This window comes from Fusarium odoratissimum (assembly GCF_000260195.1).
Source record: "Fusarium odoratissimum NRRL 54006 unplaced genomic scaffold supercont1.4, whole genome shotgun sequence".
Taxonomy (NCBI): domain Eukaryota; kingdom Fungi; phylum Ascomycota; class Sordariomycetes; order Hypocreales; family Nectriaceae; genus Fusarium; species Fusarium odoratissimum.
The window spans coordinates 729,978-754,227 of NW_022158690.1; the positions used below are offsets into that span (position 1 = coordinate 729,978).

At 48.8% G+C, this 24,250-nt stretch overlaps 8 protein-coding genes across 9 annotated transcripts; 4 read left to right on the forward strand and 4 right to left on the reverse strand.

Moving 5' to 3' along the window:
• Positions 1 to 317: 317 nt before the first annotated feature.
• FOIG_03392 (uncharacterized protein) lies at positions 318 to 4,360 on the reverse strand. The gene has a single exon (XM_031201236.1). It carries the CDS (start codon positions 2,542 to 2,544, stop codon positions 2,176 to 2,178), a length of 369 nt encoding a protein of 122 aa, XP_031068760.1. The 5' UTR covers positions 2,545 to 4,360; the 3' UTR covers positions 318 to 2,175.
• Positions 3,187 to 5,173, forward strand: FOIG_03393 (uncharacterized protein; the record flags this gene model as incomplete). Its single annotated transcript, XM_031201237.1, has 2 exons — positions 3,187 to 3,288; positions 5,093 to 5,173. 2 exons carry the CDS (start codon positions 3,187 to 3,189, stop codon positions 5,171 to 5,173), a joined length of 183 nt encoding a protein of 60 aa, XP_031068761.1.
• FOIG_03394 (uncharacterized protein) lies at positions 4,386 to 8,947 on the reverse strand. 2 transcript variants are annotated; one of them, XM_031201239.1, is made up of 3 exons: positions 6,163 to 8,947; positions 4,815 to 6,110; positions 4,386 to 4,785 (listed from the first exon to the last, which is right to left on the reverse strand). In XM_031201239.1, exon 1 carries the CDS (start codon positions 8,004 to 8,006, stop codon positions 7,752 to 7,754), a length of 255 nt encoding a protein of 84 aa, XP_031068763.1. In that variant the 5' UTR covers positions 8,007 to 8,947; the 3' UTR covers positions 4,386 to 4,785; positions 4,815 to 6,110; positions 6,163 to 7,751. The 2 variants fall into 2 exon arrangements, with proteins under 2 accessions (XP_031068763.1, XP_031068762.1); XM_031201238.1 differs by having other exon boundaries at positions 4,815 to 8,947.
• A 78-nt stretch (positions 8,948 to 9,025) lies between these two features.
• On the reverse strand, positions 9,026 to 10,407 carry FOIG_03395 (uncharacterized protein). Its single transcript, XM_031201240.1, has one exon. It carries the CDS (start codon positions 10,281 to 10,283, stop codon positions 9,981 to 9,983), a length of 303 nt encoding a protein of 100 aa, XP_031068764.1. The 5' UTR covers positions 10,284 to 10,407; the 3' UTR covers positions 9,026 to 9,980.
• A 171-nt stretch (positions 10,408 to 10,578) lies between these two features.
• Positions 10,579 to 12,949, forward strand: FOIG_03396 (uncharacterized protein). Its single transcript, XM_031201241.1, has 2 exons — positions 10,579 to 10,847; positions 10,899 to 12,949. Exon 2 carries the CDS (start codon positions 11,310 to 11,312, stop codon positions 11,769 to 11,771), a length of 462 nt encoding a protein of 153 aa, XP_031068765.1. The 5' UTR covers positions 10,579 to 10,847; positions 10,899 to 11,309; the 3' UTR covers positions 11,772 to 12,949.
• A 1,594-nt stretch (positions 12,950 to 14,543) lies between these two features.
• FOIG_03397 (uncharacterized protein) lies at positions 14,544 to 17,384 on the forward strand. Its single transcript, XM_031201242.1, has one exon. The coding sequence runs from the start codon at positions 16,762 to 16,764 to the stop codon at positions 17,104 to 17,106; it is 345 nt and encodes a 114-aa protein (XP_031068766.1). The 5' UTR covers positions 14,544 to 16,761; the 3' UTR covers positions 17,107 to 17,384.
• A 3,757-nt stretch (positions 17,385 to 21,141) lies between these two features.
• FOIG_03398 (uncharacterized protein) lies at positions 21,142 to 22,455 on the forward strand (the record flags this gene model as incomplete). Its single annotated transcript, XM_031201243.1, has 1 exon — positions 21,142 to 22,455. Exon 1 carries the CDS (start codon positions 21,535 to 21,537, stop codon positions 22,453 to 22,455), a length of 921 nt encoding a protein of 306 aa, XP_031068767.1. The 5' UTR covers positions 21,142 to 21,534.
• Positions 22,429 to 24,116, reverse strand: FOIG_03399 (uncharacterized protein). The gene has a single exon (XM_031201244.1). It carries the CDS (start codon positions 23,994 to 23,996, stop codon positions 22,716 to 22,718), a length of 1,281 nt encoding a protein of 426 aa, XP_031068768.1. The 5' UTR covers positions 23,997 to 24,116; the 3' UTR covers positions 22,429 to 22,715.
• Positions 24,117 to 24,250: the final 134 nt, after the last annotated feature.

Genomic DNA, 24,250 nt, shown 5'->3' on the forward strand with positions numbered 1-24,250 from the left:
CGGTATCAAGGTGCAGGTCTCGGGTAGGAGTATCAGCATTTCGATTTAGGCACAGGGCACACATACACACTAAGCTACTAACGAGCAGAATGACGGGTAAGTGCATGATGGGAGGGGTAGCTTTGGGTAAATGATACGGTATAAACCATTGCGAGTGGTTGATATGTTTCTGATGATGTATCAGAATTATGAGTGGAAGTTCTCCAAATGAGTGAGATAGTAGGGATGAGGTGAGGTTTGCATTTTGCCAGGTGGTCAACCAAATGCAATGTACAATGACCACCTTGTCACAAAAAAGGCTCAGTATAACGAGTCAGTTCTAGTCATACTGGAGTTTCGTTATACACCATCTTACAATTATTCACTGAATCAAGTGGTTCATTGATATGTTGCTGGACTGATTCAATATGGAGCTTCATGTCCGTTATCATTACCCTAGACCATAGTCTCGCAGATCATCTTTTCTCTAACCCCCCACGCATCGAACCCTCATCCAAGATCATCACTATGGTCCCGTGAGAGGTCACCACACCCACCACGTCCCCTCACTGTGCCCAGACGCGCCCTTTTTCTTGTCTGTCTCTCTGTGAAGCATGTCATTCCAAAACGCAAGGGTCTCAAAGTTCCTGCAGAAGCACCAATCGAAATGCCACCTCATCAAATGCGTCACATGGCACGGCACAAGAACGAGACATCATCCAACTCAGGCGCCACCTCCGCAATATTTCCCCTCTTTGATTGCAGCAGAGTTGTTCTGTGCAGCATTCCCTCCTAGCATTTGTGCGCTAGAATGCAAGTAGACAAGACTTGTCGTTATCACACGAGAAACACTGAACTAACGGGAAACGTGGAAGATAGCAACGTTGATCGAGGTCACGGGAGAGGGGGTGTGACCTGGTATTCGATAATGATTCAGCATCAATATTCCCTATCACCAAGCTAGCTCTGACCAAAGCTGAGCTATCTGCTGTATCTTACGGACCAGGGATAGCTGCGTTTCGACTAGACCCAGACAAGCCAGCATGCAAACATGCATAGACATGGCTGGTGATAATCTCCCTCATGCAAGACGATCCCATAACGTACAGGAGCCTCAAAGAAAATGTCGTCAGAGAGCCTGGCCCAAGCCCTCGGATCTTCATGACAACACTGCCACCAACACACACTGAAGCGTCGTGTTTGCCAGTTGGTGGCTGATGTTGAATACAGACCTTCAACTGACGGCCCCAAAGGTACGGTCGGGAAGGTTTGTTTTCCATGACCATGGTACTGTAACAATCACACTATCTCGAGTGCGAGCGCTTGCTGTAACGAACAAAGAATGGAGAATCTGTCCAACGCACTACGAAGAAGGTTTGTCATCCTTTTCACGGCGTAGCCGTTAGCTCCTGTGAAGCCACCGACAAAGCCGAGTCCAAGCCTGGAGAAATCCGGGGTAATTAGTCAAACCATGAAGCGAGGTTGAGAACGACGGGGTTCAACGTCTAGCGAGAGTGCTAGTGTCGTCTGTGAGAAGTGAGAGAAAGCGAGAGGGGTCCGCCAAGGATGAAGCTCTCTTGGTGCAACATGACACGCCGTGACGGCCTCTTCTGGTTAAGCATCATACCACTCATAGTAGGGGTCAAAGACGGAACAATATGACAGGTAAACTCGAGAATGGTGTTGAACAATGGCCATCCAGCATTTCACTTCGTACCGTAGCCAGCCGCAACTCTGCAGCTAGAGACAGCTACAGGACGGCACGGAAGCGCCCCGCAGTTAATATCATGCAAAGCCATACGACCAGTCTCTTTTTCCCTTCTCAGAGCCTTTCTCCTCCTTTCTCTCCAACATTTCAACAAATGTTGGAGTTCCCCACGTCTAGGGGCGCAGCACAAGTCTGGGGTTGCTCAGACGTGATTGGCTGGCTTTACAAAATTGCTGCGTACAATAAAATGCGACCTCGTGGCGATCTCAGCTGGCAGAGCTGCATAGCAAATGGGGGTTGAATCTCAAGATGGACAACACTACAAAGAAAAGAAAACTGCTCTGATAGACGAGAGAAACTGGTCGGCTGCGATGCAACGGTATGCAAACTTCGATTCGCCCCCTCGCAATCAATCACCCGTTGAGTTGAGGCTGTCTGAGTCTTGCCACACACGCCTGTTTCTGTCCCTCCCTAGAACGAGTAAAAGCTCATGTTCTTTGTACAACCTGACAAGTCAAGTTCTTTCTAGGACTGACTTTTCGTATATACTGTATGCACAACTCAGAGTCTGGTGTCTGTCCCATTTGAGCCGCCAGCACCCGGTATGCCTCCAAGCGAGGGCGGCCGAAGCGGATCTTCGATGGTCCCGACGCAGGCCTGTCGATTATGCTCCTCTCCTTCTTCTCATTGTCCTGTCCATTGAAATGCAGATGCAATGCTTCATAACGGCCCAGACTCAAAGTGTAACCCCATGGCCCCCGGTGACCACTCAGCGTAGGAACGGGGATTACACGGCAACCCCAAGCCCCCTCCCTGATAAGCCACGAAGGCGAGCTTACTTTTTTGTCCAAAAACATGCAGCTGCAGCAACTTGATGCTGTAGAAATTTGCCATTTTGCATTTTGCCCCGGGCCTTGGGCTTGGGGGCTTAGGAGGCACCTGTCCTGTCCTGGCCTGTCATCGCACAGACTTAACAACCTGGTAGCCCGGTAATATGTATGCCCTGCGATGTAAAAATGTTTTTGTTTGTCAAGAGATTGGGTGGCCAATATGCCAATATCCAATCCCGTTTTCTTTCCCTCCCCCTTGGACAAGACCCCCTTTCACTTGAAAGAGTTGAAGGCGTAACTACGTGACTGTGCCTGTGCCCCTACGTAACTGTACAGCAATGGCCAGAAGAGCAGACATCCTTGCTCGTTGCAGCAGAACCTGCAGTAGATGGCAGCGTGGCACCACGGGCCCTGACGCTGACAAGCTCCCTCCTGCTCATCATGCAAATTTGCTCCAGCCGAAGATTAACAACCCTTGTCGTAAGAGACAGAGAATGCGGGGAACGCACGTTGAATGTGATATGTCAGATCTGCCTAGTCAGCAAGCAGGCAAGACAAGGCACGATGCAACGCTCCAGGCCAGACCAACACCAAAGACGTTGAGGGAGGCGAGAAAGCAATTAAAAAAAGGAAAATATTGCAGAACCGTTGTTGAATACTGGAGACACCATGTGGTCCCTGCTTGAGAATGTCTCTGAAAAACGTGTCGGCGTTGAAAACTTCAACTCCGACGCAAGGGATGTTCTGCAAGCGAGGGTCACCGGAGGTTTTGTAAATGATAGGTCAAGTCCTTGCCGAGTTTATCAGGACAATTTCATCTCGCTTGAGTTGACTTGAGTTGCTGACCAAACTCGAGACTCTCAGTCAAGGAACGACGTCAGGGAGCAAAGCATGCGGCTCACTGCAAACCCGACATCAACCCCAGACTTTGTATGTCGTATTAGGAATAGGAGCAGGAGTTCGGAGTCAGAGTCTTCTGTCCTTGCTTTGCCTGCCGCTGAAGCGAGGATATGAATATTACCATTTTGCTCTGTTATGTCAGGGGTCAAATGTAAATCTTTCAGCGATGCGACCTTGGCGACCTTTGTCGATTATCAGAATGTCACTGATAGAATGAGTGGAATGATTGCCCTTAGACAACCGTTGAATTTCTCCCTCTGAGATGTTCTGGATGTTTCTCATGACTCAACCTTTAGGGCCAACGTCAGCAGGGCAAAGTCCCAAGAACCACATGGTAATGCAAGGAGGTCTACTGATACAGATTCCATAACAAAACCTGGAAATAAGACAATCAAACTAGGAGATGAAAACTTTTTCTTCATCTCAGTGAGAGAAACCTTGGTTCGGCTAGGGACCGTCAATATCATGAAGCTCTTCATGGTCAATGCAACCAATCTTCGAATGACACGGCACTTGAAGCGGCCTGTGAGCCAATCAAAAGCCCATGTAAACGCACACCCCTTGCGGGAAGAGAGGAAAAGGCGGCTTCTTCGGACCTGAGCGAAAGCGGCTGCTAAATCAAGGTCCAAGGTCAGGGTCAAGGTCACGTCAAGGTCACGTCTCGTAGTGAAGAAACTCCACCTCTCAAAGAGTCACAGATAGACAGTCACAGACACAGACACAGTCTCAAACGAGTGACATGACAGCTGCTGCAAGGAACGAAACATCTCGACACGCGCCATTTCTCGAAACGTGCTGGTGCTGGTGCCAGGAGAATAGCAGATTATTAGTCACGATCGATCAGGAGTCGTTGTGTCAACGATCTTGACAATGTGCTTATAAGTTAATCCACAAAACTTCAAACAAAGAATGAAGCAAAAATGACGAAATAGTGTTCAAAAAACATCAAAGGCAGAACCAAGGCGAAAAAGAAGAAAAGTAAAAAAAAAAAAGCTTTCCGGACTCCACTCCAGTGGAATCCGATCTCATTGCACAACCCAATCTCACGATGGCATCAGCTCACGAGGACTGAGCTTCATGCCCTTGCTCGAGTCTGGCCCCAAACAGAGCGACAGAACAGGGAAGACAGAAACCAGAGGAACAGAAAAGTTCATGTCGTCATGCAAGCAATCGGCCGATCTGGTCATCTCATTCTCTGTCCCCAGTCTCAATGAAATGAAGCTTGGCATTCTCAGACAGCGCTTTCACGTTCTGGGACAAGTCTCTTAGCAGCTCCAAACTGCAGAAAGGGACACCCGTAGAAAAAAGCAACCATAAAAAATTGCACACGGGGAGCCACGGCTAGTGGACAAAGCCCCTCTGTCGAGCCTTGAGCTCCAAGTCTAGCAAGTCTGAGCCTTGAGCCCTACGCAGCCAGTCGAAGGTGTGTCGTTAAACAACGCTCTAGCAGTTTTAGCTCAGCCTCTAGCCTTGGACGGCAAGGTACGTAGCGATAGGCTTTTGTAGATCATGCCCAACTTGGCAGACTGACCAGGTTCAGACTATTCTTGTCATCCATGACCCAGTGCCTGTCAAGGAGCCTTGATGCCCTAAGCTGATGCACCCGCTTTCAACCTACAGTCAACTCTGGGGATATCTCTTGGCACGGTCAATGAATGGCTAACAATACTCATAGGATCAGGTATCCTGTCAGGCTCTGGTGGAGAGTAAGGGATTCGCCGTGCTATTCCCTAGCGACAATGGCTCAGGGGACTGAAAATTCGGGATCAAGAAAATTTTCATATCAACTTGAACCTCAATCTTGTCAGATCATAGTGGCTATCTGATGAATGAGATGGCTCACCTAGCCATTGGGCACGAGGCAACCACTCCAGTCAGACCACACCACACCCAGAGAATGCATTTTTCGGTCTTATCGCCCAATTTCTGAATGCGGCTGGCTGTGTTCGTTTTGTTGGTTGCCTCTCACGATCCCATAAAGTTGACCTGCATGAGAAACTTGGAGGATGTACCCGAAGCCCATTCGCTGTTGATGCTGCAAGGCACAGAGCTTCCCGGTACAGCACAAAATGGTATGCTCAACAGATGCTGCGACCGACCCAAGCCGGCATGCATCGGCAAGTGCAATCTCTCAACTCTTCAGCTTGTCGGGAAAACCTTTCCCTGACGAAGAATAGTGATCTTTGCTGGCGTTTACGACCAACGTGGCCTGCTAGCCTTTTGTCCAAGCTCTTGGACCCTTGAAGATACAGCCGTCTATGTACGGTGCTCGCGTCATCCCAGGCGGGCGATCTGCTAGTAGTTTCTTTTTCGTCGATCGAGTACTTGTAGCGCAGCTTAACTTGGCGCAGCGATCGAGGGAAAGTGGCATTGTAAATTAATTGTTCTTCCACTTCGTGAGCTTCATTGTGCGCAGATTGTCTGCGGCTTGGCTAGACCTTTGTCCAAGTCTCACTTAAATCCCGCCACTGCGCTTTGCACGGACTTCGTTAGAAATAGGGGCTGGTAGACCAAGACCACGAGCGCCTACTAGAGGGCTTGGACAGCCTGGTCGGAGGGTGAGGTGATCGGTGAGCCCACCATCAACAGCACCACCAGACCACGCCAATCTTCAATATCTTTTCAATGGAGTTCTGAACCCTTGCAACAGCTCGAACCCCCAGCTGAGATGGTTCATCTGCTCTGGTGATGTGCTGCACCGACTTGTAAGTGCTCATCCTGGACTGGGGCTCGATGTGACTCTACAAGTCTTGAATGGTTGGGCAGGACTGCAGCTGAAGCTGCGCAGCTCCTCGATTTGGGATGACAGTGAACGCCACAAACTCTCAACACGGAAATATATTGACTCTGCTTTTGTGAGTTAATCTCATTTGGGATTGCTGACCTGCAGCCTTGAGCGAATCGACGAAAAGAATGCAGCTTTCGGATGAGGCTGGCTCTCTCCCCAGCGGTTCGCTTACACGAGGCAGCTGCTGAGATGTGAGATTGGTAGCGCAATCTTTGCCGCTGTGATCAATGTGTTGCTACTGTGTGTCTACTCCCACACATGAGAGAACTGCCAGGAGTGAACCGGGCTTCCCGCAATCTTGTCGATTGTCCATACACATACTACGGATCAACTCCCAAATAAGATCGAAGGATGTGGACTTTTACAATTTGAGTCTTTTGAGTTTGCGGACAAACGAGTTCCCTGGTTCCCGCGTAGCCAGTGCCTCGAGCCTCGTCCCCTGTTCATTAGCTTTGGAGCGTTCTTTGTGGTTCCTGATGCCATCATGTATGAGTACGGCGTAGGTTACGTAGTAAGCCAACGGCGAAAACCTTTCATACTCAATAATTCTCGGCGTCGACGGCTGACAACAAAATTCTGTGCTCAATTAAGTAAAGCTCACCGTTCTAGACCGGAAAGTTTGGTTAATAGAGTTCATGACCTGGCTGCGGGCTGGGCGGCTGGAACCGTGTCCGAAGACCAAATCCATGGATCAACTTCCAATCTGGTCGCTCTGTCCGACGAGCTAACAGCAGGCATTGCTAATCTCGGACGAGCTGATGAAATCGTGGGGGGACCCTTCGGCTGTTTATCTTATCAAAAAAGGTACGATGGAGACTTGATTGTGTGATGAATCTGCATCGTATGCGCCATATCTTGGTTGATGCAGCTGCGGGCGCTCAAGTGACGACAGATGCAACCCGAGTTATCTGGACAATAGATATTCACTCAATTGAGTGGGGGCCGTACTTTACCTCGGCCATTAATACATATGCAAGACTTGGACTGAATATTCCGTATATCTTCAAGTGTCATCGCCGCGATTGATCGTCAATGCGCTGTGGACGTATCGTGAGATCAGCGCTGTTGTGTGAACTTCTGATTCGGCCATGAATCTTCACAGCTCCTCAAAAATGCACCGTGGTCTTTCGGGTAGCAAAATCGCTGTAGCATCGTAGAAATTATAGGCCATTGGCAGAAACCTTGATTGAGGCGGTCTTGAAAGCCCGAATGAAACCTAACTAGCACAATTGCCGCGACATGCCGAGTAAAATTGTTGATTGGCGAACAATATAGCCATTATCTCCCGACAGGCGATTAAAAGGCAATACTCTGAGCATGTTGCGTTCGATTGCGTCTTCAATACATCGTATTGGTGGATATGTCAAAACTGCCTCGAAACGTTGTTAGATAAGACCTGACAGTACGACCCAACCAGGCGTGTTTCAGAGAGTGCAGGATACGCCATGTATGACTGAAAGATTATGCATGTTTGCTATCTTCTACCAGGCCCCGGCGTCGTTTATTCCACAAGAATCTGGGGAATAGTACTGGCGTCTTGTCAAGCTTACTTCAAAGGGAACCAATGTTGACAACATGCACCCCAGAGGCAGTCTTGACCCGCTAGTGCCAGAGACCACAAACTAGGAGCAGCGAAATGGGCGTGATACACGACAATGCGACCTTGTTGTTTTCGAAGAGGTTGGAATAAGTGGTCAGGCGGCAGAAACAGGACGGGGATGCAGTTGGATGGAGTGCAGATCAATGGTAGAGAATGATTCGCTCCGAGCCCCTTGTCGTATCCGCCCCCAGACGCAGGCATGATCGAAAGAGGAATGGCTTTGCTGAGAAGTCCAAGAGATCAGCGACGCATGGCTCTGAATGCTGGTGTTAGTTGATGATCACGATAGGCGGCCGGCCATTGTCAATCTCGCTCCCTCTCTGCAGTGCAATTCCCGGTGAACCTGGGGTAAGACGCTGAGCGCACAGGCTGGTTTGACTCGTAGCGCCTAAAGGCTCCTTCAGGTCATCGACGCTTCAACTGACACAAGCGCTACTTCAGGAGACGGCAGGGTTGTGGACATGCTCTAAAACTTGAGAAAAAAGACGCCATACAGCAGCGTGAGATAGTAATGCAATACAGTAAACAAGTACGTGGCGGTTGGTCTCTGCTTCGTGATGCCCAGTTGTGCATCCATTGAGGTGCGCATATCATGCTTGGCGTCATTCCACGAGGCAATTTAGACCAAGTGTAGTTTGTGATTTGATGTACTCTGCTGCACGACAACACTCGGGCATTTTAGAAATATAAAAAGCCTCGCGAAGCCTCATCGACAGCAGCCCATGGTGGCTTGTGGCGATGATATGAAGAATTTTATTCTCCTTTGTAGAATATACAGTGAAAATCAAGGGTCTAGTGTGGTAGATCTCCCATTGTTGGCTGGGTCATGGTCGAGAACAACCCTTGAAATGTTTCGGTGGCGAGCTGCGCGGATTGTAATTGTGGTTGTTATATTGTAACCCAAGATTGTGGATTAAAGTTGCTGGTTTCAGCAACGGTCGCCTCCTCAAGGTATGATGGCGACATTGAACCATTACGGTTGATAGGAGCTTGATGGTCATTGGCTTGTTGGCTATCAAGGTGCAAAATCTGGGCCAATGGTGTGATGAACTTCATGTAGAACGACAGAAGGTTGATAGTGGGAGAGCGGCAGTCGAAACTGTTGTCGAATGGTACGGATACTGCAGATATTACAGCATCCGTAAACCCGGTAGAGGACTCTGAATGGTCGATTGCTGTTCGGAACGCCCATTCAGGAAGCTGACCTTGGTTCCAGGCCTGGCGCAGTCTTCGAAAGCATCAACATGCAATTCGTTACTAGATGGCGTCACTCTCACTTCCTGTACGATCGAGCGTCTCACAAAGTTCGATTGCGCGTCTGCTTAGTTCTTGGTCGAGGTTGCTTTGGCTGCTCTCTATGTCGTCAGGAAGATCCTAGTCATGTGGTTTATTGTGTGATGTATATGAAGTAGTGTCTGGTTATGAACTGCAGCATTAACTGAACGGCGCAGAAAGTTCGAGTTTGTATGAATTGAATCTATATGCCGTGTCTGTGCTTTCATACTATTCGCCCACTGTGCAACGCATTCGAGCATCGATATCTTAAACCCTCCTGTTCCGGAGTCACGACAGGGACTAGCCATTGCTAACGATCTGCTAAGTTGTTGAGATTGGCAAGGCTAGATTGATTGACCCTGAAAGGAGAGCAGAACTCAAAGAGCACGTTGTCAATGTTAGTGGTTATTTTGCGTGCTTCAGGTGGAGAAAGATGTGAAGTGAAGTGAAGCAGCTAAAGTGGAGAGAAATGGAGATGGGAGACGGCAGCAGGGATGTGGGGGAGGGGGGCATTGAGACTGCTATGCCTTTACAGGCTTAGAGCAGCAGCACTAAACTCATTGCGTTGCTCTTGCGGGCGCACAGCTGTTGGGTTCCTGCCTGAGGCCTCTATTCTCCTGGGCCAGCCATTCCCAAGGGGCGAGCACCTTCACAGTCCGTCCCATTCCTGTGGGCCGCTGTGTTAGAGTCCATTTTGAAGCATTGGGAACCATACCACCGCCAAATAGATTGCACTACGCCGCAGTACATAGCAGCAGCTTACAGCAGAAGCACCATGAAGCAGCATAACACAGCATGAGCAAGAGACCAACAGGGAGTGCATCAACTCGCTTGTAGCCCCCTCCCCAGACTCGACCTTGATCACGAATATCACCCATTGACCATTCATGAGCGGGGTGGTCACTGGGTCAAACAGAATGCCAGCAATAAAATCCCATCAAGAAGTGAATTTACGATGCTCGACTTGTAAGCAGACCACTGTCGAACAGGCCTCACACCACGGAGGGCGGAGGGCACGGGGGTCGAACACCCTTTGTGCAGCACAACCTTTCGTCTTGCGGGGAGAGGGGACACTTGGGGCACTCCGAAAGCTCCAGCAAGCGGGCAGAACCGTGCAGAATTGCACGGTAGGTAACGGAAAACAGAGGCGAGCAACAGCCCACTGCCCACCTCCGGTGTCGCTATGGTGTTGAGTCTGTTCATCAGCTCAGTCCCCAGTGAAAAATCTCGGCTGATGCCCTCGCGGTGCCATCCGGGACCCTCAAGACCCCCATTGAGAACCCATCTGAGTCACCTCATCGAAGCTCAATATGGGTGATTGCTCTCGTGGGCATGAACTGAGCATAATTGAATCATCGAAAATTTTTCGTTTATCCATCGCAATCTCGTAGCCTTCCTTGGCCAAGTCGGGAAGGGCAGGGAAGAGCAGAGCAGACACAGTCAAGTCAGCCAGCCAATGTCTCCAGCAGAATCACACGCCTGTGTCTGGTGTCTGAATGTCTTGGAGGCTTGTCTTGTCCTCTGTAGCCTACAGCCTACAGGAGTAGGCCTAGAGAGCAGTGAGAGCTCACTGACTGAAAGGACCAGGCACCTCTTTGATCTCTGCATTGGATCTCCACTCCTCTTGCTATTGCTGGCACTCCCTCTCTAACACTCCCTAAGGGTGAGACACCCAGGTGTGTCTGTTCATCACACACCCAGTTGAAACGAGAGCAACCCACACCCGGCGGGCGTCCCATCAGAGTCCAAGGTGGACCAATTTTTCCTGTACGTACTTCTTCTATTGGATCCTTGCCTGCACTAACATCTTTGCTGCAGGGCATTGAGAGCGGCAAGGCGCCCCCACCTGTCTGCAAAACTCCACCAAGACCAGTACGTATCGATGGAGCAGTGGTGTGCCTTGGTACCCTCCTCCACGAATTCCTAGGCAATGTACCTCTAGCGCCATCCTGGTCGTGCAACTGATCATCGACCAAGGCTGTGCCTGGGCCACTGACCAAGAATATACATAACCCTTCCCCTCGAACCTCTTGACCTCTGATCTCCTCCACCATCATCTCGACTCTTTCACTTCGCAATCCTTTCAATTGCTTCTTCTCCATTTTGAACTATTGATCTCACTCGACATCACTTGGATATAAAGGAGTTTTCACTTCTCTGCCTCTTGGGTCAACCCCTTCACACACCAACCACTCTTCCTTCTCATCAATCACACACACCACCGCAGCCATGGACTCCGATTCTTGGGCTCACTCTTTCTGCCTCGCTTGCGACAAGCAGGTCCAATCATCAACTGATGCCTACTGCTCTGAGTCTTGCAGACTGGCCGACTTCGAGAAGACCTCAACAACAAGCTCTCAAGCCAGCTCACCCGGCCTCGCTTCTCCTCCTTGCCAATGGTCATCGAAATCCTCCAGCTCGGGCTTCTACCTGTCCCCCGCCTACGATTTCTCCAACGCAAAGCCATACGGATCAAGGCACATGAGCCAACCTACCTTCAAGCCTTACGGCACTGAACAGTCAACTATTCGATCCCTCACTCCCTCGAGCTCCCACAGCAGCCTCTGCTCCATGCAAAGTACCTCAACAACAGGAGAGTCTAGTCAACTGTCAGACAAGGCGAGGAAGGAACTCCGAGCGTACGCAGTGTCCTTCGACAATGTGAGGACCCAGCGAAGGCGATCATACTAAGTACGATACTACAACGACTTCACACATACACATGCAACCTCACCTAAACATCACCTAAAAACTTATCATCACGCAACTCATTCAACATCTACAACATCAAACGCATCAACGAAACCTCAACTCACACTTCACGCCTTTTTTCTTTTATCTTCATCGAAGAATCTGTTTGTACCAAAGACGGGCATTACACCGGAGCACTGCATTAAAAAAAAGTTTGTTTTACATCGACCCATCACGATTTCTTTTCATCTCAACCAATATCTGGTGGGATAATCTTGGGCGGTTTATTTGTCCATCGGTATCTTGTACCAAATACAGGGCGGATTGATATCAAGTTTCAGAACATGGATTACGGGAGCACGGGAGGTTTATCATGATACCGGGATACGAACGGCTGGGGACATTTGGGTCTGGCGTACAGGACCGACCTGGCAAGAAGCCGGTCGATGGATTATTCTATTGGGAGGTATAACTGCGCTTTTTGACTACGGGGCACTGGGCATTGACAGGAACTGCGGAAGACTGCACTACACTGCACAGCATAGCACATCATTGGATACCATAGCATAGTATAGCCAAAGAGATCTTTTTTCTCCCTCCACACAAAGCAAGCCAAGTTTCCAAAGTATAGTGTGCATAACTCTCCGTGTTTCGTTTACTCCCCCTCGAGTGTCACCCAACTTGAATGGCATAATCGACGGGTATTCTTAGTCTCATACAAAGGCACAACACATCGACACTATGTGGGTAGAATTGCTTTTCTCGGAGGTTTTACCACCAAGCTCACAGTCACCGCCAGGGAGAGACTGGGATGGATCGACTTTTCATCTGCAGTGACTCAGCAATTTCGGCTCCACGCATCTCAATGTTAAGCAAGGAGAAACGAGGTTTCGGCGGCATTGAAATCTGTTACCATCGTCGAAGCTAAAATTCTACAACTAAGTTAAGTTACTAGACGGATGCGCGCGCGCAGCGAAGAGCAAGGGTTATCCGCCGGTAGTTCCAGACAAACTCTAATGATTGAGTAACAGCAAAGAAGATTTGCAACAGTCAGAAGATAATACTAACTAACCTAAGAGCCGCTTTCAGCTCCGTTCCCCAGACTCGATGTGAAAGCTTGGCCGGGACTACTGTGTGAGCCATAACAGCTCCGATGGCCGGCCATAACCCCCTTGTTTATGGAGACAGCCTGACTAACAATCTTAAAGATTCAACGTCCTCGTGGATGTCAATTAGCATGATTCTTGTTTTTCGCCTCGCCGATGAACGGGGCCTCATGAAACCGAGATTCGCAATTTGGGTGTCATGCGGCTCAAAAGTAAAAAGGCAAAGTTCAGTCAGAGCTTGTTTTGGAACCCGAAACGTGCTCGTCTGTCAATATGATGCCACCGCGAAAATCAAAAGAGTACGTATCGTCATATTTGCACCCCAAGCTGTCCATTCCATGCTGTGATATCGTAAGCCAAGTCAATTCGTTGAAGCTAAGTAAACTCTACGATACACCCGCTTGGTTGGTAGTGGTAGGTAGTAGCCGACCTCTCTCATCAAGTTGCCCCCTGGGGATCCCGTTCATGCAACCATCATGTCCCTTGATAGGGATAAGGGAGCGAGCGATATGAGATAGAGGCTTGGGCCGATAGAGCACGGAAAGGTTTTTCCTCCAACACTTATCAAACTTTAGCCCAAGTCAGGCCCAGAGTTAGAGGCTGACAAGATGACTTGAGCACTGTTAGTCTATCTTTAGAAGAGATGAAGCCCTATCATTTTGTCACCTGCCATCTGAGAGTCTTCCCAGCGACATTGAACATGATTTTAGCTTCCCGAAAACCCGGTTACTAAAAAGGTATGTACGATACGGGTCCAGATGGAGCAAAGGGGGTCGGTCAATTGGACTCTGAACGTCATGATCATTGCGGGCCGTGAATCAACTTAGCTCAAGGCTTAGGCTTAGGTATGGAGACTCAATAACTCCTGGCTTGCTCTGCCAGCGCATCCTCCATCTCCATCGGCGATTCTCAACTGAATTTGATGATCTGAGCTAGCAACGGACCCTCGCACGTGTGCAATAAAGGAAAATTTTATGGTGGACTGGCATTGATCATGTCTGCGCTTGGGTTTTTTGTTTTACAATTAGGGGACCCAAGAGCTATGACCCTGAAACAAACAATCAGCCAACCCAATATTGAGAAAATTTTCACATCTCTTTGTTCTGTTGTTGGGATTGAGGTGAGATTGAAGGGCGTGTAAAGATCCAACCAAAAGCCTTGCAAGGGCATCTTGAAGATTTGCATCTTCCAACCAAAATGGACATGGCGCATAACTTGTTTGACTTGGAAATAGAAGGGTACGTACCGAGATTTGCATTGGTCGGCTCAGATCGACATCATTTCTTCGGCAGGGTCCGGTCATGGTGAGATTCACTTCAAATTTTCAGGGCAAAACATGCAGTCTCCAGCTTTTCCAGTCTCGTGTCTGGGGGGATCTGACGCTAGAGGTGTTAAAAAAGAAGATACAGATACAGATACGAGAAGCACGGTAGCCCACTCTGTTTCTTCTGTCTGCCCATTATCCTGTGATATCCGATGCTGGGCGGTTGATGGATGAGCTGTTTTTGTGGTGAAATTGTTTTTTTCTCGGCAGATGGCGAAACAATGCGTCCATCCATTGCCAGTTAGCCATTCACTGTACGGTTCCTCTCACTCGCTCGCTTGGTCCGGCAGTGAAACCCCAAGATTCCGGCATCTCATCCGGGCTTGCTTTGCTTTGCTTTACTTTTGGTCTGCATCAGAATCAATAACAAGTGGCATAATATGGAGCAATGTGGGCTGTTTCGGGAGTATGGAGTCTTTTTCATGCTTCACTTCCAACACATCATCATCACAATCTTAGTCAGTCAGTCAGTGCTGTTGGTTGGTATGTGCTAACTTTTTCGCACTTGCATTCGAATCTATTTCCATCTAGATCGATCGCCTCTTAGAACCAACGCTTAGAGGGAGTGTTTTGTCTTTCCTCTGTCCTTGGTACCTGACCCTGATGCCTTAGACTACGTGGCAGCCTCTGTACTCTCTACTCTGGACATATCGAAACCCTGTACCTGTCTGTACCTGGCTATCATGCCTGACCCTGGGAAGGAAAACTTCTCTTTTGATCGGCGGGCTCGGGCCGGAGGTTGCGTCGCGCTGTGAATGGATGAGATGCGCTGTGTGTTATGCTGACTGTGTTGTGTTGCTTGTGTTGCCGGAAACTCACCTCTTTCTATGTGACGTCGGCCCGCGCCAATCCAGGTTCAACCCTTGCTTCAATGTGCCTTGCTTGGTTCAAGGAACATCATATCACATCAAATACCTTGGTCCTTGATCTTGGTTTTGCCTGTTGTTTCGGCCTGCTCCGCTAGGCGTGTCAATTCCATCTACCCATTTGGATGGAGCCTGTGTAAGTCGAATTGAAGTGAGGGATAACTTTAACTCATACAAAGAAAATGCAAGGTTACAGAGTATCCATCGTGGCTTTGCATTACTTTGCTCTGCTTTAGTGCACGCACAATGGACTTTGGTACTGCCAAAGCACGGCATTTGCACAACTGTCGATATTGACCAGTACCATATCAATGTCTTGAGCAATTTGTTTTTGCTTTTTATTTCAAGCGTCCCAGCCAATTAAACTCTCAGAAAGTCCCGGGTATCATCTCGGCATTCTTTGTCTCTGAGGCTCTTCAGGATGTTTATGATTAATCGTCATGACAGGGTAGCATAAACTGATGTTTTAGAAACAAAACAATGGTCTCTTTATTTTTCCCACCCTCTTCACATTCCAGGCCAAAGTCAGCGAGCCACTTCCAATCAAGGTCTCTCCAACAGAAAAGAAACTTTTTATCTTGTTCTTGTTCAATGGCTTCCGGTTCGTCGCTTGGTTCGGGTCCCTGCCGTGTCAGCGGTTGAGGTGTGACAAAGGCAGGGCGGCTGTGATACGTGAACATCCGTGTCAATTGTTGTGCAACGCGATACACATGCCTCTGGCCAAAAGAGGATATCGTACTGAAGTCACCGAAGAAAGGATGAATCAACCTCTATCCGTACAAGGAAGGGAGTTCTCAACAACTCGTTAACACGACATCAGACTATACCAACACCCTTCTTTATCCCTCATCTTCATCCCTGAGTTGTCTCCGAGGCAAACGCCCTTTGTTCTGTATCTGATGCCAGGATTAGGAAACATTCAGGTACCTCTGGTGTGGTTACACCACGTGGAATCATGCCCACCATCAGCAACTGCGGCTCAAAGGCCGAATGGACGTCTCAACGCCTCTTGCACCACTCACTCGCCCAGTGCCATTGACCACAACCACAGCCATCTCCGACATGTTGCAACTCTGTTGATGCCTTGTTTTTTCATGCTGATATGATTTGATCGTCGGCTATTCCAACGTCAATTCGATAGGCTGTGACGTTGACACATACATCGCCGTTTCAGATTGGGGGATCATCGTTTATGCCGAGCGGCATTTCACTTACACGCTTACACGTACCTCAGGCTCCAGCGCCATCTTTCTGACGACATCCTCACTCTGCACCGCCCAATAACGGAAGATGCGGCTATTATGGGTCAATCCGTCTTACACTGTCTCCCTTCGGTTTCCATTTGTAACGGTGGTGTTTACAAAGACCAATTGTCTTGCTGAGACTTCAACACAGGGTCTCGTTGCGCAATGCAAAGCCTGGCAATGGTGTTGCATCAGGAAAGGCACCATGTCAATACCATACAGCCGAGGATAATAAAAGTCAAAGGCAAATATGGATCCCTACGACTACGGTTATCTCGCCTATGGGGGGGGGAATACACGGTTTTCTCCCACGTCTGTCTGAGACCTGAAGGATGAAGGGGTGCAACCATTTACACCCGCGGCACCCCTTTGGGCAGCCATGTCTCTGAAATACACACAGAGGCTATGTTCTACAGCGTTCGCGACTCCAAGCCATGAATTTCTCTGCACATGTTTTGCTACTGCGTAGGTGGAGGCGGTGTCTTGTTGCCCACCAAGCCGGGACTGCATAGGACGTCAGCCCAGAACGCCTGTCTCGTACGGTCCAGCACGCCCGTATCGACTATCCCATGCTTATGGCGTCTTTTCGTGCTTCTTATTCCAGTTTCCAAACTTTCAGCTAGACAAGGCGTGGCCCCCACCGCCTATGTTGGGCTGTGTGCTTATCTCTTACACAGATACAAACGTTTTCTATCACAGTATCGTTGCTTCTTTAGGCGCTTGATATCTTTAGAAAGAGCACCGAAACATGTTGTAGCCTATCAATACCCGGTCCCCCGATGTGTTGATCTATGACAAGTCCTTACAATCTTAGTAGAAACGAGTGGTTGTTACAAAAGTGCTACAAGATTGAATGGCGAGACGCCGTGTGTTAGCAGATCATGTTGCACTTCTGCGGTACTTAGGGTATACGTGATTCGGGGACTCAATGAAAGATTGATAATATATCGCGTTATATGAGCATAATTATGGTCATAGCTCCTAGGCACTGACAAGCTATCATTGTCTCCGGATATGTGTATGCTCGCCTCGGTTGCCAAAAGTTGATAGATCCGTTTCATGATCCTCCCTCGAGAAACAATCAAGTGCATGAGGCTGGCTCAAACGATCCTGGAATGGCTGAGCTATAATTCGTTATCTTTGTGTTCATCACATCGAGATTCTGGAGCTTCGAGAAACTTTGTGGAACACAAGCTTAGGCCAGGGGTTGAAAAACAGAGTAAGCAGGGCAACATGTCTAACAATTCCTGAATCTTGGCCCTCTCTTGTTGGTAGCTGCGCTCTTCCTTTCTTTTTCACGTTCAATAACGCCTTGTCTTTAAGCCATCATGACGCGCACCATACGTGTATGTATGTAGGCAGGTCCCGCTCCTTGTCTCGAAGTTGTGCAACCCGAGCGGGCAGAGAGACAAGACGTGCCATTAAGCGGGGAGAAAGCCGGTATCAGGGAGAGACCCAGGCGATTGGGTGTGTGTATTTGTCTTTCACTTATTTCTCTCATGCTTACAGTTGCTTGTGAGAAATGTCTATGCCATACTCATGACGTGAAGTTATTAGTGTAATACCGGATCAGGTCCAACCGTATTTCGGATGCTCTGTCTAACTAGGCATGGTATGAAGGAGAGTTGAGACAGAGTCACAATAAACATTGGCCTCTTACTCTTACTCACGGTTATTCTCGTCAAGACTCGGACATTGTGGTCCTTTGTTAGTGTTTAGTGCTTGTCTACAGTGGATAACGTCAACTTTAGCTGTGAGACAGGAGCTTTCCCCATCTCCGTTCCCCGCGTTGGAGGATACCGAGTGCGGAGTTCGGGCTCTCACGGCGTCCTTGGACGGATGAAGACGGCATGAAAAACACAGTCATCGAGTTTAATGGTGTCGTTAAGTGGGAATCGCTGCATGTTGTGTTGCAAGAGGCGAATTAAGGCGTCAACTATCACCATCGTGAGTGAGTGTCTATCCACATCAAGGGCCTCATTTTGGCTTCATTCATTCACGTCCAGGGTGCTCAATTCCTTCATAGGACAACTCCCTCCCAGAATCGGGTATAGAGGCATGGCAAACAAAGGGTCACTGGTCGCGAACAGACGTTTTTTCCCTCTCCAAGTTCCAAGCCTCTTCAGGTCCCGATCCCCCAAATGGTGACATTAGAGGGTCACATCCGCATTCATGATGCCAGTTTAGACTTTTTTCTCTCTCATTTTGCAGGACCAAGTGCTCCAACTGGTTCAAATCTCCCCCAACACACGACACTAGTTAACCCCAGAAAATTTACGGGGGCCAGTTATCGCGGGGATCGCTTTCGTAAGCTCCAAACCTTCAAGGGCACGGCCGTTGGTGATACCAGGCCATCACCATCTGGACCACTCACCATCAACAGAGGCGCCCTTGTAGCGGGAGGCAAAAAGGCCAACAAACAGAACCATATCGAAACCCAACCCTAAAGCGTACGGTTCCTCCGTTGTGACCCTCCAGCTCAAGGTGCTATGGCCTCTCCCCTGCCCTAAGAGCACGCTAGGCTAAGACGTTATCAACGATCGTCAAAAGCTTGGCTCTTTGGAGAGGAGGAGTGGACGCTTGCAGGATCTGGGAGCATCTAGAGTTTCGCCTATTCGATATCCCGAGAGATCTTGTGGTATCCCATGTCTGGCTCTCTCTGTTTTCCCCCCTCAAGTTTTTCGTTAAGGAGGTCCGAGATTACTCCTAGTGTGATAGTCATGGATATAAGTGAGACCATCACAGCCGACACTAATGGATCGTTCGTGGTGGTGGTGTTAAACCCGTGCCAGTTGTGGTTCATTTCTATTCGCTCGATGTTTTGAACCCTGGTACGAAAATTCTTTCCAACAGCTCGCCTTTCGATCTAAGGTGCAGCGGACAATTTGATCGGGAATAGTTTTGGGGCTTGACAGTTTACGCGAAAGCGAGTTTAATAACAAACTCTAGTTATTCTTGTATACTGATACCCCTGACTGCAATTCCTTTCCTCAAAGGGATGCTCGTGAATGTTTGTTGTTCACAGTGGATTCTGTCCCATGAGTCTGGTACGTATTGATTGTGAGCCAAGCCAATGGAACCTTGGGTAGCTGAGAATGGCTGGCTGAAGTTGGCTGCATACATCCACGATTGTACCAGACATATGCCGCAATTATCCCGTCATCAAATGTAAATCGCATGTATGTCTGGGATCACATCCAGTGAGAATCGTTTCTTCCTCTCTTGCAGGATCTCTATGATACCCTGACAGGGAATAATGCCCCGAGATATAGCAATTCACTGTACTGCGCCTAAGACTACCCTATCAGATTCTGTTCGGGTATCGGTATTGCATTGGATGGATTGTAAGGGTTCAGGCACACACAGTAAGCATACCAGGGCCATGCACAAGAGATGCAATTTTCGATTCGCCTTCAAGCCAACCTGCAGTAGTTTCACCACTTACAGGGCACCATCAGATGCACTGAACTCGCTGACGTGGACATGGCATGACCAGCAGGGAATGAACAGCATATTCCTTTTTTACTGTTGCGTGATGGGCAAACTAATTTGGCTATCTATTTGATAACAACAGAAACTCAAGTCTCTGTAGCTGAGCGGCGTCTACCGGTGTCTCCTTTCAACTTGACCGACACCCTCAACTTACCATCCGATGGCGGCCGTCCGTATCACTCATGCTGACACGCTAAAGCACCGGCTGTTTCCAAGGGTCCAGCCGCTTCAAACAATCCTTGTTTGATGTCCATTAAACAGCATTAGTGAATCCCCTCAACGTTTCCCCGTCCCCATAAGTCGGACCGTCTCTAATTTTTCACTCACTGAGCTGGGGTTTCAAGGGCCGTTGGATGGCATCTGCACCCTAAAAAAAAATATTCGGGGCCCTTGTCCAAAATATCGGGACCCGGGCATGGGTCAAGTCTTCCGATTGGTGAGCCGACCCCCGGACGGGATCTATCCGTAGCGGACCGCCGGGTTGGGCGCCGGAGTACAAATTTGAACAGCGACTACGGCACGACCAACACAAGTGCAATTGGATACACTTTTGCCTCACTTTGTCTTCCGGCTCCTCTCTTTGCTCTACCGGAGGGGACGTGCTCAATATGTCTCCATTGAGCTTGTTGCATTTTTTCCCAAGGACGAGACCGGCCTGAGGGTCTGCGGTCTGAGTTGTCAGTGGAAAGCATCGGCCTGAACCGGCTGGGGGAGGTCTTTGTTTATGCCTGGAGACGACCAATTCATCTTCAGCCTTCCGGTAGACTACCCTGAATCATTGGATCAAAGCAAGGCCGCATGTGCTTTCTAATAGACGTCCACAAGTTGCCTCGCCATGTAGGGTAAGGTAACGTCCTCGTCGATGAGTGCAAAGAAAGAACCTTGTATCAAAGATGATACTGCCCATGTTAGGTAACTCCTGAACAACCATTGTGATGGCAGGAATGTTTAGAAAGATGCACCTCAGAAACTTTGGATCTGGCTTCTACTCCTTGTACTATGTAATCGTTATGTTCAAGCCTGAATTCCTGCCCTAGCCGTATTGAACCAAAAAGAAGAGGAAGCTTTCCTGCTCCGGAATGTCGTTAGAAGTCGAATCCTCTGAGAAGAACAAGAGCAAGCAGATAGAGGTTCCAGCAAGATAAAAATGTAAAGGGAAAAGAGAAACGAGGAACAGAACGCCTATAGAAGGAACCAAGAGTCAGGAGCCATCAAAAGCTGCTTCTCTGATCCTAAGAATGATCTGAGCCATTGAAGTTTTTTCAATGATTAGGCAAAACAAACACAGAATCCATACTCATATCTTCATGTATAAGGAACAAAAACGATATGAATTCCAAGCATGTTACATATCCAATGAGGTTCGGCTCGGATGGCAAGTATCTGAAGCCAATCTTCGGCGAGGAAGGGTTGTCCATACTCCACAGCGTCACGCATATAGAGTGCTCCCCTTACTGATACCGTTTCTTCGTCAAGAGCTTTCCATCACGTCCTTGGCCTCTCACAATCAACGAGCGTCCTTTTACAATAGCATCCAAGACTACAGAAGATTTGCTCCTCACACCTATCGAGGGCAAGCGTCACGAAAGGACCCGGGGAAGGATCTCTCTATTCCAACATATCGAGCCTCAAGTACCAAACACAGATATCTTTGCTGGAAACCAGAACCTCCATATTTGCGTAAATATCGATGCACGCCAAGATCGTTTCCCAGAGACCTCGCTGCGAGCGATGGTTCAAGATGTGACTGAGATATTTTCCAGTCATCCAGATTATCCGAAAGTTATGGAGGTCATGCTGACCATGGACGAAAGGATCGTGGTTAGCTTGGGCTGGGAAATTGATTTGAAGTCGAAGGCGAACCAGCTTCCTGGCTACATTGCTTGCTGTGAAGTTGATACTGGAGTGGACGATACCAGTCACGAGCGATGGTTTCATTGGGGCCCAAGACAGCTCACCGATCATCCGTGGCCTGTTCATGTCAGCGAACTACCCCTATTCCCTGGAACGAAGCTTCGTGGTTCCAAAGGTGTTGGGAACTTGAGAGGGAAAGGGGATACACCACGCTTTGCAGTAACTGGATCTAGTGGCGTTCTCATCAAGAACCAAAAGGACCAACATTTGATGACCACGGCAGCGCGTATTGTTCACCCAGGAGATGTTGTAGGGATGAGGGAGTTCTTCTTACAAAACAGAATTGGAATGGCTGTAGATGTGGTCCCGGGTACAGATGTTGCTCTGGTAAAGCTGGACGAGGCTATCAATTACAAGAACCAGCATGGGACTATGCCATTTGCGCGGCTACTGGGCGAGGACCCAGGTGATGCGCTTCCATGGGACACTATTGTCAGTCTCGCTACACGCTGGCCTCCTTTTACTAAAGGTATAATCGTTGCAAAGTCAGTCAGAGTCGTGCGTAATCCTGCCACCACTCACTATCGGGTCTGTCACTGGGCTTGGACTGGCCAACCGGAGGATGAAAAAGGCCCGAACCTTACGCCAGAAGACAAAATGGTTGGAGCTGCTGCGATGAACGAGACTGGAGTTGTGACAGGGTTGCTCCATTCCAACAAACACGGTCTGTGGGCAGGCTACTCTGTCATGTCGAGTGCAAGTGAACTGGTGGATGCCGGTTACAGTTTAGTGAGATGAGTCCTCTGGCAAAGCACATAAGGTGAAAATTTACTGGAACTTGGCTACTTAGGATGGGTAAATTGTTTCCCAATGTCCAGGTGGAAGGCTGAGAAGTGGTAGAGATATGTCGAAAACCACATAGGGGGAGATATCAAGTCTGTTCCATGGGCTTAACGGGGACATGAAAGCCAACCACTAGCCAGGTTCATTAAAAAGCATCTCTATTCGCAGTATGATCACATTTTGTTGTGTTATCCAATCATGTTAAGACAGAAATGCTATTGCAATGCTTCCATCACTCGCTGAAGACCCAGATCAAGGTACTCATCTGGATGGGAGAACACAATTCTGAACCAGCCCGGCTTCTCGGAACCAAAGGCTTTACCCGAGGCAAGAAAGACCCTCCCTTCCATCAATTTGTCCATGACAAAATCCGTGATATCGTCAGTCTCAACCTTCGGGTGCAGTGCCTCGTAAACCTTGCCGAGATTAACCCATAAAAAGAATGCAGCGTTCACGCCGGGAGCGTAATCTATATTATTCTTCACTGCCCAAGAAACGACTCGTGCGTATTGAGCTGATAGTTTTCTTTGGTTCTCGGCCAAGTATGCATCGACAAAGGCGTCGTCCTCCAGGACGTTGGCCGTGATGTGGTCGGAGATGGAAGATACAGAGCTGTATAGACCAACAGCGACTATAGCAGCGTGAAGGGATGAGTTGGCCTGAGATACAATGGCTCCAACTCGGATGCCATTGGCACCAAAGTCCTTGGACATGCCCCATAGAACGTGTAACCTCTCAGGGTCAATGATACCCGTAGTGTCGATGGCAAGAGCAGATTCGAAAGGAATAGGGGGAGGGTGTTGATCGACAGTGTTCGGCCAGACTGAGAGGGCGTAGATCTCATCGCTGATAAAGTGAACCTTGTACTTCTGACACAGCTTCATGAAGCCAACGAGAGCTTTGCGAGAATAGCAACGTCCCAATGGGTTATGTGGGTGACTGATAACTAGACCGGCAACCTTGGTCCCCTTGGCTTGAGTATCGAGAATGACTTCCTCGTACTTGGTCACTGCCTCTTCACAGAGAGGATCGACATCACCAAACGCAACTGGAAGAAGCTTGGCTCCAAAACGATACGTGAGATCAGGGACAAAGGTACCATAATATGGCTGCCCAAGGAGAATCGCATCACCAGGGTTCGCGACCGCCCACGACAAATGCTCAATGGCAGCGCTACATCCATTGGTCATGGAAATATGCGCTGGTTCAATATCCCGAAAAGGCTTCAGATGCTTATTCAAGAATCTAGAAACAGCCTGTTTGGCTCTTTTCGTGCCCGTGGTACCATCTCCATAAGTAAAAGCCGGGTTGGTCAAGGCCAAGTTATCGTGAATGTGTTTTCGTAAAACATTGTGCATGAGGGTATTTTCAGCCACCCCAAGACTCACAATACCATCAGGATTGTTTTCCTGGTCGTAAAGATTGGTGATGACTTCCCACAAAGCCATCCCCTTGCATGCCTCCTCGGCTTCGTGGGCGCGGTTTGAGAGTGCCATTGCGTTTGACGGTGGCGTGTAAGTGAAGTGAACTGTTGTATTGAGAAAACATATGATAACTCTCCTCTATATATCGGCTGCCGAACTACTGGCTACCGGTCACCGATAGCCGCGTAGGACGCATTTATAAAAATCCCGATCTTGATTGTTATGTAAATTTTCCGTACTCACTTTGACATAAGGCGCGTAGGGCGTGAAATTCTGGCAATTGAGTTCTTGATACTATCTCGAGGCGTCATGATCTCGCTTGAGTC

Excerpts from the sequence above, each read along its gene's own strand:
- FOIG_03394 (XM_031201239.1), bottom strand. The coding sequence starts at position 8,006 with ATGCCTGCGTCTGGGGGCGGATACGACAAGGGGCTCGGAGCGAATCAT.
- FOIG_03399 (XM_031201244.1), bottom strand. The coding sequence starts at position 23,996 with ATGGCACTCTCAAACCGCGCCCACGAAGCCGAGGAGGCATGCAAGGGG.
- FOIG_03397 (XM_031201242.1), top strand. The coding sequence starts at position 16,762 with ATGTTTTGCTACTGCGTAGGTGGAGGCGGTGTCTTGTTGCCCACCAAG.
- FOIG_03395 (XM_031201240.1), bottom strand. The coding sequence starts at position 10,283 with ATGAACAGACTCAACACCATAGCGACACCGGAGGTGGGCAGTGGGCTG.
- FOIG_03396 (XM_031201241.1), top strand. The coding sequence starts at position 11,310 with ATGGACTCCGATTCTTGGGCTCACTCTTTCTGCCTCGCTTGCGACAAG.
- FOIG_03392 (XM_031201236.1), bottom strand. The coding sequence starts at position 2,544 with ATGTTTTTGGACAAAAAAGTAAGCTCGCCTTCGTGGCTTATCAGGGAG.